Source organism: Candida albicans, chromosome 1, assembly GCF_000182965.3.
Source record: "Candida albicans SC5314 chromosome 1, complete sequence".
In the NCBI taxonomy this organism is placed as follows: Eukaryota; Fungi; Ascomycota; class Pichiomycetes; order Serinales; family Debaryomycetaceae; genus Candida; species Candida albicans.
The window spans coordinates 1,580,977-1,593,095 of NC_032089.1; the positions used below are offsets into that span (position 1 = coordinate 1,580,977).

General features: G+C 34.6%; 4 protein-coding genes across 4 annotated transcripts; 2 read left to right on the forward strand and 2 right to left on the reverse strand. All coding sequences in view use genetic code 12, as the record gives it.

The window, feature by feature from the left end:
• Positions 1 to 176: 176 nt before the first annotated feature.
• On the forward strand, positions 177 to 3,300 carry CAALFM_C107340WA (chromatin-remodeling ATPase; the record flags this gene model as incomplete). Its single annotated transcript, XM_019475126.1, has 2 exons — positions 177 to 194; positions 265 to 3,300. 2 exons carry the CDS (start codon positions 177 to 179, stop codon positions 3,298 to 3,300), a joined length of 3,054 nt encoding a protein of 1,017 aa, XP_019330671.1.
• A 61-nt stretch (positions 3,301 to 3,361) lies between these two features.
• GPX3 (Gpx3p) lies at positions 3,362 to 3,877 on the reverse strand (the record flags this gene model as incomplete). The annotated part of the gene is made up of 1 exon (XM_708787.2): positions 3,362 to 3,877. The coding sequence occupies one exon, from the start codon at positions 3,875 to 3,877 to the stop codon at positions 3,362 to 3,364; it is 516 nt and encodes a 171-aa protein (XP_713880.1).
• A 1,075-nt stretch (positions 3,878 to 4,952) lies between these two features.
• CAALFM_C107360WA (uncharacterized protein) lies at positions 4,953 to 8,864 on the forward strand (the record flags this gene model as incomplete). Its single annotated transcript, XM_708786.2, has 1 exon — positions 4,953 to 8,864. One exon carries the CDS (start codon positions 4,953 to 4,955, stop codon positions 8,862 to 8,864), a length of 3,912 nt encoding a protein of 1,303 aa, XP_713879.1.
• Positions 8,865 to 9,545: 681 nt separating this feature from the next.
• CPH1 (homeodomain family transcription factor) lies at positions 9,546 to 11,516 on the reverse strand (the record flags this gene model as incomplete). Its single annotated transcript, XM_708784.2, has 1 exon — positions 9,546 to 11,516. One exon carries the CDS (start codon positions 11,514 to 11,516, stop codon positions 9,546 to 9,548), a length of 1,971 nt encoding a protein of 656 aa, XP_713877.1.
• Positions 11,517 to 12,119: the final 603 nt, after the last annotated feature.

Below are 12,119 nucleotides of genomic sequence, written 5' to 3' on the forward strand. Positions count from 1 at the left end.
AAGAAAACAATGAAACACGTCCGAAAAAAAAAGAAAGATTTCGCATAAATAAATCACCAACATCAAACTTAGAAGCAATTCTTAATCTTGAAAAAAAAAAAATAAATTAAAAGGAAGAATTCCTTCTCTTTGTTCTCCGATTATTTCTTTAAGAAACGTCTTTGATAAACCCAGCGATGAGTTCGACAGAGGCTGTATGTTGGTTTATTATAATTTTTATTTTTATATTTAGGGTTAGCATACTAACTTCATTATCAAAACCAGACACCATCATTAGATTTGAACGATGTTCTAAATGACAGAAATGAACTCTCATTTCAAGACAACGCAAGTAAATACTTTACCAAAACTGAAAAACAACAAGTCGACATTGAGAAAACAAGTAATAGATTTAAGTACTTGTTGGGATTAACCGGTTTATTCCGTCATTTCATTGAGGCTAAAGCCAACAAGGATCCATTGTTTCGGAAAATAGTCGACAACCTTCATGATTCCGAATTGAAAGCAAACAAGAAGAAATCAGATTCAGCAAGAAGAAGAAAAACAGAAAAGGAGGAAGATGCTGAATTGTTAAATGATGAAAAATCAACAAGTTCAATATTAGAATTTACTGAAAGTCCAGGATACGTACATGGTCAATTAAGACCATATCAAATTCAAGGTTTGAATTGGTTAATATCCCTACATGAAAACAATTTATCAGGGATTTTGGCCGATGAAATGGGATTAGGTAAAACTTTACAAACTATTTCATTTTTGGGTTATTTAAGATTTATTAGGGGTATCAATGGACCCCATTTGGTCATCACACCCAAGTCGACATTGGACAATTGGCAACGTGAATTTAATCGTTGGATACCCGATATTAAAGTCTTGGTATTGCAAGGGGACAAGGATGAAAGAGCCGAGTTGATTAAGAATAAAGTTATGACATGTGATTTTGATGTTATCGTCTCCTCTTATGAAATTGTCATTAGAGAAAAGGCAACCCTCAAAAAATTTGATTGGCAGTACATTATAATCGATGAAGCTCACAGAATTAAAAATGAGGAATCATTATTGTCCCAAATCATTAGAATGTTTCATTCGAGAAACAGACTATTGATCACCGGTACTCCCTTACAGAATAATTTACGTGAATTATGGGCATTACTTAATTTTATTGTACCAGACGTGTTTGCCGAGAATGAATCATTTGATGAATGGTTTCAGAAAGATAGCAACAACGAGAATGGAGGAGAGGACCAAGTCGTTTCTCAGTTACATAAGGTTTTAAAACCATTTTTGTTGAGAAGAATCAAAGCTGACGTTGAAAAGTCCTTGTTACCGAAAAAGGAATTGAATGTTTACGTTAAAATGTCACCCATGCAAAAGAATTTGTACCAAAAAATTTTGGAAAAAGACATTGACGCAGTCAACGGAGCTAATGGTAAGAAGGAATCGAAAACCAGATTATTAAACATTGTCATGCAACTAAGAAAGTGCTGCAACCATCCTTATTTGTTTGAAGGGGTTGAGCCAGGGCCACCATACACTACTGACGAACATTTAGTGTACAATTCCCAAAAAATGTTGATTTTAGACCAATTACTAAAAAAATTTCAACAAGAGGGTTCAAGAGTATTGATTTTTTCACAAATGAGTAGAATGTTGGACATTTTAGAGGATTACTGCTATTTCCGTGAGTACCAATATTGTAGAATTGATGGACAAACTGAGCATTCCGACAGAATCAATGCAATTGATGAATATAACAAACCTGGCAGTGAGAAATTCATATTTTTATTAACAACAAGAGCTGGTGGATTGGGTATTAATTTAACATCAGCAGACATTGTGATCTTATTTGATTCAGATTGGAATCCACAAGCCGATTTACAGGCAATGGATCGTGCTCATAGAATTGGTCAAACTAAACAAGTTAAAGTTTTCCGGTTCATTACTGAACGTGCCATTGAAGAAAAAGTTTTGGAAAGAGCCGCTCAGAAATTGAGATTGGATCAGTTGGTGATTCAGCAAGGAAGAAACACTGGTGGATTAGATGGACAACAGAGCAGCAAAGCTGCGTCGAAGAATGAGTTGTTAGATATGATTCAGTTTGGTGCTGCAGATATGTTTCAAAAAACTGATGGCGAGGGCGAATCAATTGATATTGAACAAATATTGAAACGTTCAGAAGAGAGGACCCAAGAGTTGAATAAAAAATATGCCAAATTAGATTTGAATGCATTGCAGAACTTTACTAATGATGAATCAGTGTATGAATGGAATGGAGAAAATTTCAAAAAGAAAGAGCCAACAGCAAATGCACAAATTCCTCAAGTCTGGATTAATCCAGGTAAAAGAGAACGTAAAGAAAATTATTCAATTGATATGTATTATAAAGATGTGTTGAATACTGGTGGAAGAACGGCATCAAACGCTCCTAAATCAGGACCTAAACCACCTAAACAGTTGAATGTTTACGACCATCAGTTTTATCCGGCCAAAGTCCTCGAATTGTATGAATTGGAAAAGAATTACTATAGAAAACAAGTTCATTATAAGGTTCCCTTGAAAGCAGGTACTGATGAGGCATCACAGAAAGAAAACGAATTGGAGCAAAAATTAGAACAAGAAGAAATCGAGAATTCGCGTCCATTGACTGATGAGGAGAAGCAATTAAAGGAAGAGTTGATGCAAAAGGGATACAGCAATTGGAATCGAAGAGATTTCCATCATTTCATACTGCTTTCCACTAAGTATGGTCGTAATTCTATTCGCTTGATTGCCCTGGAATTTGAAGATAAAACTGAAGAGGAAGTTCGAGAATATGCCAAAGCATTTTGGCAGAATTACCAAGAGATTGATGGCTATGAAAGATATATAAACCAAATTGAACAAGGAGAGGAAAAAATAATCAAGGTCAAGATTCAAAAGGAAGCGTTAAGGAGAAAGTTGTCTCAATATAGATATCCTTTACAAGAATTGGTGTTGAAGTTCCCACCAGCGTCAACCAATAAACGTGTATTCAGTGAAGAAGAAGACCGGTTTTTGTTGGTACAATTATACAGGTTTGGCATTGACCTGCCCGATGTGTATGATCGTATTCGAGAAGCAATACGACAATCTCCGTTATTTCAACTTGATTTCTTTTTCCAAAGCAGAAATGCTGGTGAGATATCTAGAAGGTGTAACACATTATTGGGATGTATACTAAAAGAAATTAGTCCCGAGCAGTCCTCCATGCCTGCTACCAATGGTAAACGTTCTAAAGACAGTACTCCTGAAGTTAAAAACAAAAAGCAAAAACAAACATAAGAAACGTATGTATCGTCCAAATTTATCGCATTGTATATGTATGTATAATACTACTGTATTTCTATTCTGATAAAAGTTGTTCAATAAACCCTTCGAGTTGTAGTGGTGTTATTAGAGAGTTAAATCTAGCAACAACTTCACCTTTTCTGTTCACTATAAACTTTTCAAAATTCCAACGGACACCTTTAAAACCCACTTCACCAGGCTTTTCAGATTTCAAGTACTTGTACAATTCCGACTCATGGCCATCACAATCTATATTAACTTTGGTTTTCTTCATTATGGGGAAACTGACACCAAAATTGCGTCTACAAGATTCGACTATTTCTTCTTCCTGAAGTGGTTCTTGATTTCCAAATTGATTACAAGGAAATCCTAATATTTCTAGACCACGTTCATGATATTTTTCGTAAAGCAATTGCAATTCTTTATATTGAGGTGTGAACCCACACAAACTTGCCACATTGACTATTAGTATCACTTTATTCTTGAATTGGTCGAAATCTATCACATTATTATATGCATCGGGTATTTTGAACGTGTATATTCTTGCGGTTGATAATAACTCGTTGCCCATTGATGATTGTTGATAATTGTAAGTCTATATGTTTGATTATCGGAAAATTGACAAATGCAAAAAAAAAAAAGAAAAATAAAAAGAAAACCCGAGAAGAACGCTCTAGAAAAAATAGTAAAATAACCCCCGCCCCGAACAACTGGTGATAGAATAAAATCTATCAAATTTTGTGTAGCAATCCTGGAAAAAGATAAAAACACGTCCCAGAAAGAAAATGAACGATTGTAGTAAAGATTCTAAGTAACGTCTCTGTTCTATAATCTATATAATATACAGCTCACTGGAATGCAGAGAACTTCATATTGTATTCTCTTTATTAACAGCTGGACTCTTATTTTCTTTTGAGCTCCAATGGTTTGACAGCACTATATTTACTCAAATTGAAAATATATCTATTTATTACAATTCTTCAATTTTTATTCTCTATATATATACCAATAAATGGCCAATTATGGTATATACTGTTGTGGGGGGAAATGATAATTGAATCAATAGCAGGCCCCAAAAAGTTATCACGTGACATGACACACTAGTTTCTACTATTTTAGATCTAGTTCTCTTAATATAATAGTGGGTGATAGAAATTTTGCAAACAAAAACTAAACAGTAACATCAGTTTTATGTGAGTTTTGAATTTAGTATTAGGATGTTCAAATTATTTGTTGGTGTAACATATCTAAAACATTTCTTTTAAGGAATCAACAAAGTCGTGTGTTTTAGATCAGAACTGTAAATCCATGAATGACTGTTGGTGATGATGAAAAAAAAAAGCAGGCGCGTTTTGTTTTGTTTTGTTTTCAAAAAATTTTTTTTTTTTTTTTGTTCTTTGAACATATTTACACTATTTAATTTATTTGTTATTTCATTCTATTACTAACTACTTCTTTACACAGTTAATCTTTTCATCATCAACTACCAATTTTATCATTCTCCCCCTCTTTTTTTTTTGCTGTTGCCAAACTTCTTCTTTTTTTGGTCAGTTGTTTTGATTTTGATTAATCTTTGATAATTCTTTCTATTTATTTCTTGTATCATCATTAACAACAACTACATATATCCATATATATCACAACAAATGCTGACAACAAAGTTTAATAGCATTTCTCCTATTGAATTATTGGAAATAATATCTTCCTATGATATCCAGGATGAAATTAAATTGTCACATATACAAAATTTGAAAACTCATATTAAGAAAGATACCATTGATTTAAGAAATGTACCAATTTATTTACAAATAATTACTAAAGGATTGGAGATTACTCGTTTAAATATTTCTTCTGTCAGTTTTAATTCGCTTTCTTACCTTATCAAGAGAATAAGTGTTCAAGATAAATCAGGTAACATTTTAAAAGAAGAATGCTTTTTAATTTTACCAATTTTAATCAACAAATTAGGAAATGCATCATCACCAGCTGGCACCAACCTGGCCAAGAAATCACTAGAAGACTATTGGTTATCGAGTCCTATTGAAGTCGAGGATGCATTGACGGAGATTGCTTTTGAAAACCCAAATACTAAAATTACCATTGAAACCATCGATTGGATGACCCAAATTTTGAAAAATATAAGTGCCAAATTCAATGTACCGAAATTCTTACCAAAGATTTTGCACTCAATTGAAATTAATCCCCATAATGAGGAGATTATTGTTTCTACTAAAGAGTTACTTTCTATTTACCTTGAAAAAAATCCATCCGCTATAGAAGGGTTCAAAAAGCAAATAGAATCACACCTGTTAGCACAAGCAACCAAAGACAAACTTTTAGGTAGTGTCATTTCTAAACTTCGTGGTAGTGACCCAGAACCTCACGTACAAAGAGCCAATACACCAAGACTGAACACACCGGTGTCCCAGATACAGAGCAGTTTAGTTGATGTTGGTCATGACGTTGAATTACTTGAACTCTTAAACAAAGTCAATTACGAAATAGACAGCTCCATTAAGGCTCTCGACATCCGTGATGCAAATAGTTTATTCAATACTTTTGAAATTTTTATGCCTTGTTTTGATGGGAAAGAAACAGAATCAAATTGGAAAGTAAGGGAAAAAAATATCTTGCAAATGAGATCGATTTTACGTGGGAATAGTGCTACACAGTTTAGATCAGAATTGGTTCAGTGTATTCATACTATAGCTAATGGAATGTGCAAAGGAGCAAGCTCGCTTCGTACTACGTTAAGTTCCAACAGTTGTCAATTAATCAAAGAATGTGCCGTGATTTTGAAAAAATCATTAGAGCCAGTGGCTGAGAGTCTTTTCCCCACGTTGATCAAACTATGCTCTTCCACCAAAAATATTGCCTCCACCAATGCAAATATGTCGGTTGCTGCGTTATACGCTAACTTGCCGTATACTTCAAAAATGATTCAACGTATCACCTTGGCATCAGAGGATAGAAATTATCAACCTAGATCGTACTCTTTGATTTGGTTGCATATTTTATTGTTAAAGATAGGAATAGACCGCAGTTATATTGGACATCACGATTCCAGTTTTATTGAAGCAGCAAACAAGGTGTTTATGAAACTTTTGAAAGATGCTAATCCTAATGTTAGACAAACAGCCAAAGAATGCTATTGGTGTTTCACTAGAGTTTTCCCTGAAGACGCAGAAAGACTTTTAAAACGACTAGAACCAAATATTGTTAGGGCACTTGAAAGATCTCAAAGAGAAAGTGGCGGGTCAGGAATTGCACCCATCAGAACCCTCAGCAGTCGCCCATCTCGGCCATCCTTGAAAGAGGCTATATTAGAGAAGAATAAGGAATTGCGTCAACGAAGACCGCCTTCTCGTAACTCGGGTGAGCAGTCAACAAAAATAAAGTCTGTGCCTTTGCCAAGGCCAACTAAAAGCAGCTCACGTTTGGAGAAGTCGTTACTCAGGCCAGATGTTGGGCATAAGAGCCAGCCAGCAGTGAGAGCATCTAGTTGGACATATCCTAGCACCCAAAGTGGTCCCAAAGCCACTTTCAAGCAAAGAGAACGTAGTAAAACTGAGGTGCATAAAAAATCGCCACTTGAAATCTCGAGGCCGTCGAGTCGTTTGGACACCGGTGCTGTTTCTTCTTTCAATAACAAGAACGATCCCATGATCAACTTTTTATCGTCCAGTGATAGTGACTTGATAAAGGAGGGTATAAATTTATTAAAATATGCGATTATAGGGAAAGAAAATCTACCATCTGAAATCAACTCCTTGCTTAAGAGCATTTCTGAAAAGCATGTTCAATTTATGAAACCACTTTTCACGTCAAATGATTATACTTTTAAAAAAGCAGCACTGTTGTTACTTCCTGATGATTTCTTAAGAGTTTGTGCGTTGGTTTTTGATGAATTTGATGAGGCTGTTATCAGCTTGATTATTCAATGTATCGATGTTCTGACTTTTTATGAGTCAGCTTGCAACCTTTTAACATTGGTGGCAGATACCCCAAACATACCTGGAAGTCATGCCCTTGTAATGCAGATATCTAACCAAAAGTTGACTATAACGAAACTGATTTTACAGGCGTTGCTGATAGCTTTGAGTAAACATGCAGTTACTGACGTTCAGTTTGGAGAAATATTTCAAGAGCTTGTCAAATTGATTATTGTATTGAAGGCAACTGATTATTATTCGCTCCTTTGTCAGTTGTTTCGTCAGTTGTATACTATTGACAGTAACAAGTTCAGTTTGTTGGTAGAAGATGTCGAGGGCAAGCTTAAGGAAGAAGTGGAGTTTATAGTTGGTATTGAGAGCACTATGACACTTGAAAGACCGTCAAGCAAACTTGATTATGATTTGACTGTGGTTAAGCCAACACTGAATTTAGGTACTTTCGTTCTATCCCAGAAACCCAGTGCTGATGATTTTACTATGCTATTACCTAAGAGAAGTGAGTTTTTGGGTAGTGGAGAGGTATATAATTCAAAGATGGTGGCAAAGATAGAAGCTCTGGATTCATCACCACAGAAGCAGTCGCAAATGGACCAAATTTCTCTGAAAAGATCAAACTCAGAACATCAATCGGAAGTATTGGTGGATGATTTTGCCAATGTTTCCATAGCAGATGGTGGTGGTTCCAAATTAAATCAATCGAAAAATGATGACGATAATTTGAAACAGTTTATGGAAAGAATTGATCCATTGAAACCAATTTCCAACAAGATTAGAAAAATCTCCATATACGAGGATGCTAAGCAGAATTCAGAAAAACCCAAATTAGAAAGAAATTGGGGTGGATTTCAGTATGCCAAATTTTCAAGAGCAATTCGTGTTAATGCAGTCGCAGAGAATATGAGTTTGACTAGTCAAGAATTTGAAAGTTGTTGCTCAAAATTAGTGGAAACGCCTTCTCAGTCTGCGTTATTGAAAATGACTTGGTTTGTTGATTCATTGTCAGTTTCCAGCTATGACTACCAAGAATTTTTTCTTAACAAGGGGAAACACAAGTTGGAGAAATCGTTATGGGAATTTTTCAGTAAAATCGATAAACTGGATCATTCATTGGTTATGAATGGATTATTCTTGTTGAAACAATTGTTAAAATTTAATGACACTCCCAATGTTGATAAATTATTTGCACTTTTAGTTGATACTTGCTCTCAAGAAGAATTGGATAGTGAATTATACTTTATATGGAACGAAATGTTGTTAAGTTTAAACCATGATGAGTTAATGAAATCATTTGAGAAAAATGCCTTGAACTATTTAGAAGGAGAAGAAAACAATTTGACTATTCTGAGTTTATGTTTGAACTATTTAGCTAAAGTGTTGGTCGATGATAATTGTTTGGATGTTGCAAAAATTTATCGTTTAGATACCATATTTGGGAAACTATTCCATGAACGTGAGGTGATGTTTCGGAAATCAGCAACAATCTGCTATAGTAATTTATTGAAAAACACTAATGTTTCTCCTGAAGTGAAAGATACTTTGGATAAAGTCAAATCAAGATACCCTGCTTCTACTCAGAGGTTAATTGAGTTTTACATGAAGAGGTAAATCCAAACCAAACCATGTAGTATTATTATTATTATTATTATATACGCAGCTTAGATGGGGTTGCCTTACATTTAAAAAAAAATAGAAGAGAGTTTATTTCGAATAAAGTTTTATATACTGTATATCATGAATGTGTTCATTCAATAAAGATAGAATACTAAGAGTAATTTAAAAATTGTTGATAATATAAAATTGAAATCCTTAAAAGACAAGCAACATTAGCATAGTAAATAACGGAATAGAAATTAAAAAAAAGAAGACCTATAAAGCATAAATAAATAAACTGTATGTTCCCTCTAGTAAAAAGTAACAACCATCGATATTGAAAGAGAAAAAAATGAAAAATAAACCATACTAAAATGACTAAAAATACCAAAAATATAACACATGCATTGAAAATAATGAAAATCTAATCTAATGATCTTGTCCAAAGAAATGAAAATGAAAAAAAAAGACGACGACGATGGAAGAAAAAAAGGAAGAAAAGGCCCAAAAAAAAATAATAAAGGGTATGAAGTAATAATGAATTAATCAAACCAAGTATATATTCCTTTAAAAATAAATCATAATAAAACAAGTCCATAAACATAATGCATAGATAACGACAAACAAAATAAATTTATTTGAATCCCATTTACTTAGTTTTTTTCTTTCTTTCTCTTTCTCTCTGTATCTATTCATCTATGTTTGTGACTGTTTTACTTCTTCTTTATTGATCACTTTGGTGACTTTGGAATTCACAACATCATTTAATGATCCGTACAGAGTTTTAACTTTACTATGATTATTATTATCGTGTGATTTCTTGGTAATGCCACCGCCATTAGATGATAAACTCTTGTTATTATTGAACGAATGGATTTGCTTTTTCTTTTTAGTCATTGTAGAAGAAGGTTGTTGTTGCTGCTGCTGCTGCTGTTGTTGTTGTTGTTGTCTCAACATGCTTTGATATCCCATGGCAATTTGTTGTTGTTGTTGCTGTTGTTGTTGGTGAGGTGGAATCATGCCAATCATAGCACCATTGGAATTCATGTATTGATAAGGTACCATTTCGTGTTCATTCATTACCATATATGATTGGTTAATAGGTATAGGAAACCCAGAAGCGTCATACATTGGAGCAGTGGCAGCAGCAGTAGTAGCAACTGCACCAGAATTATTGGTCCAATATTCACTTTCAGGATGGACAACATTGTACAGCACCGGTATTTCTGCTGGGTAAAAAGCATTACCAGTTGCCTGGTCATAATATTGTTGTGGTTGACCACCATTACCAGTGGCAGCAGCAGCACCAGTTTGCGGTATTGCCTTTATATAGGTTGGGGTGGCGACTTGTCGAGTAGCAAATTGAGTTGCATATTTTGCTGAAATTGGCGGCACAAACCCGGCATTAGCAGTAGATGGGTCATTTTGATAAGCAGGGAAAAATTCTTCTCCACCATTAGCACTCTGTAGTGAAAAGAATTTAGCAGCTGATTTTGGTTGTAATAATCCGGATATTGTTGATGATGATATTGGGGGTAGTGGAGTCCTTATTGGTTGGGCTTGTTCAATCAAGTATTCGTCGTTGAAGGCAACTTGGTTTGATGTTGTTGCAGTCGCAGCTGTACCTGTAGGTACGCCAAGACTTGGAGGTATAAATAGTGTTGCATCCAAAAATGAATCGTAATTGTCTTCGATCATATTTGCATAACTTCCTGCCTGATAATTTGCATCCAAAGTAATATAATCTTCAGAATTTTGAGTGGTCTGATTGATATAATCCAATGGGAAATCGTCTTCATAATCTGAATTGGCTTTGTATTGACTTGGTGTGGCTTCATTAAGGAATCCAAACTCATCTCTACCGCGGGCAGTTGTAGTGTACTCCGGTGACGATTTTTCACTGCCATTACTTGGTTTGGTCGATGCCTCATTGTTGTTGTGTGTGGAGGTTGCACTATCACTGCCGCCACCAGAAGTGGTATTATTCAATCCTGAGGATACACCGGTGTCGGTTAAAGTGGTAGCAGTATTAGAAGTAGAGCTTGTGGCTGCGTCGTTGATTCTCTTCTGAGTTTCCATGTGTTTACCCAATTGAGTGTATAAACTGGAAGACTCGTCGTAATGGAATGATAATGCTGGTTCTCGATGGGCCATTGTTGTTGGTCTTTGACCCATTTTTTCCTTTTTCAAATCTCGTTCCAAGGCATCTGCCATTAACTTATCATGAGGAACATTAAACCAAAAAAACACTTTTTGTTTCTTTTGTGTTCTCAAACAAGAATTTTTAAATAAGAATTCTAAAAACTCTGAACGAGGAGGTTCCAAAATTGCATCGGCGCCACATTTCAAATTTCTTAAATCGGAGAAAATACCTTCTTCAAACTTTTTCCGATCAATGATTTTCCTTCCAAAATGTTCAAATTTATAAACGATACAACGGACGATATCGGTACCAGTGATAAAATATAAGTTATTCCAATAAACACAACTGACAAAACCTTCATCGTGGTTTAAATAGTATCTTCGAATCACTTGATTCTCTTGCCAATTTGCTGGAGCAGTGGCTAAAAAGAATTTTAAATCTTCAATTAGTCTTAATGATTCTTTTACCAGTTGAGTTGGTACAAGTGATGTAGGATCACCATTGTATGTTTTAGTAATTGACATGGCGAAAGAGTGTATTAGGCAGTTATATTATTTGATCCGCAACGAGGGGGGGGCACAACAATTGAAAAATGAAAAAAGTGAAAAAAGTGAAAAGAAATATATTTAACTAAGAATTAATGGATACTCTGTTGGTCAGGTTGGTAATGATTGATAGAAACGTGTTATATCCAATACTTTGTTGAAAATGGAAATAGTAATAATGCGACACTGATATAAAATTGTAATTCAAAGTGTCAAAATAGCCCTAATGATTGAATTTGTCGTAGTAAAATTGCTTGGCAATATAGGACGTTATGTTAATGAGATCTGAGGTGTGAAGTGTACTCGAGGCAAGGAGAGGGGGAACGAGTGTGGGGGGAAGGTCGAAGGTTGTTCGATGTTTTGTAATTCTTTTTTGATTGTCAAGCTAAAACTAAGACCAAAACAAATCGGAAAATTCTAAAACCCTTGTTTGAAATCAACTCAAAAATTTGTGGTAGTGTGTGTGTGGACAGAAGTATATGTATGTGTGTTTCGGTTAACGGGGAACAAAAAAAATTTGTTAGATCTTCCAACCTTCTTTCTTTAGTTATAAAAATATATGAAACTTGTAAAGAAAAAATC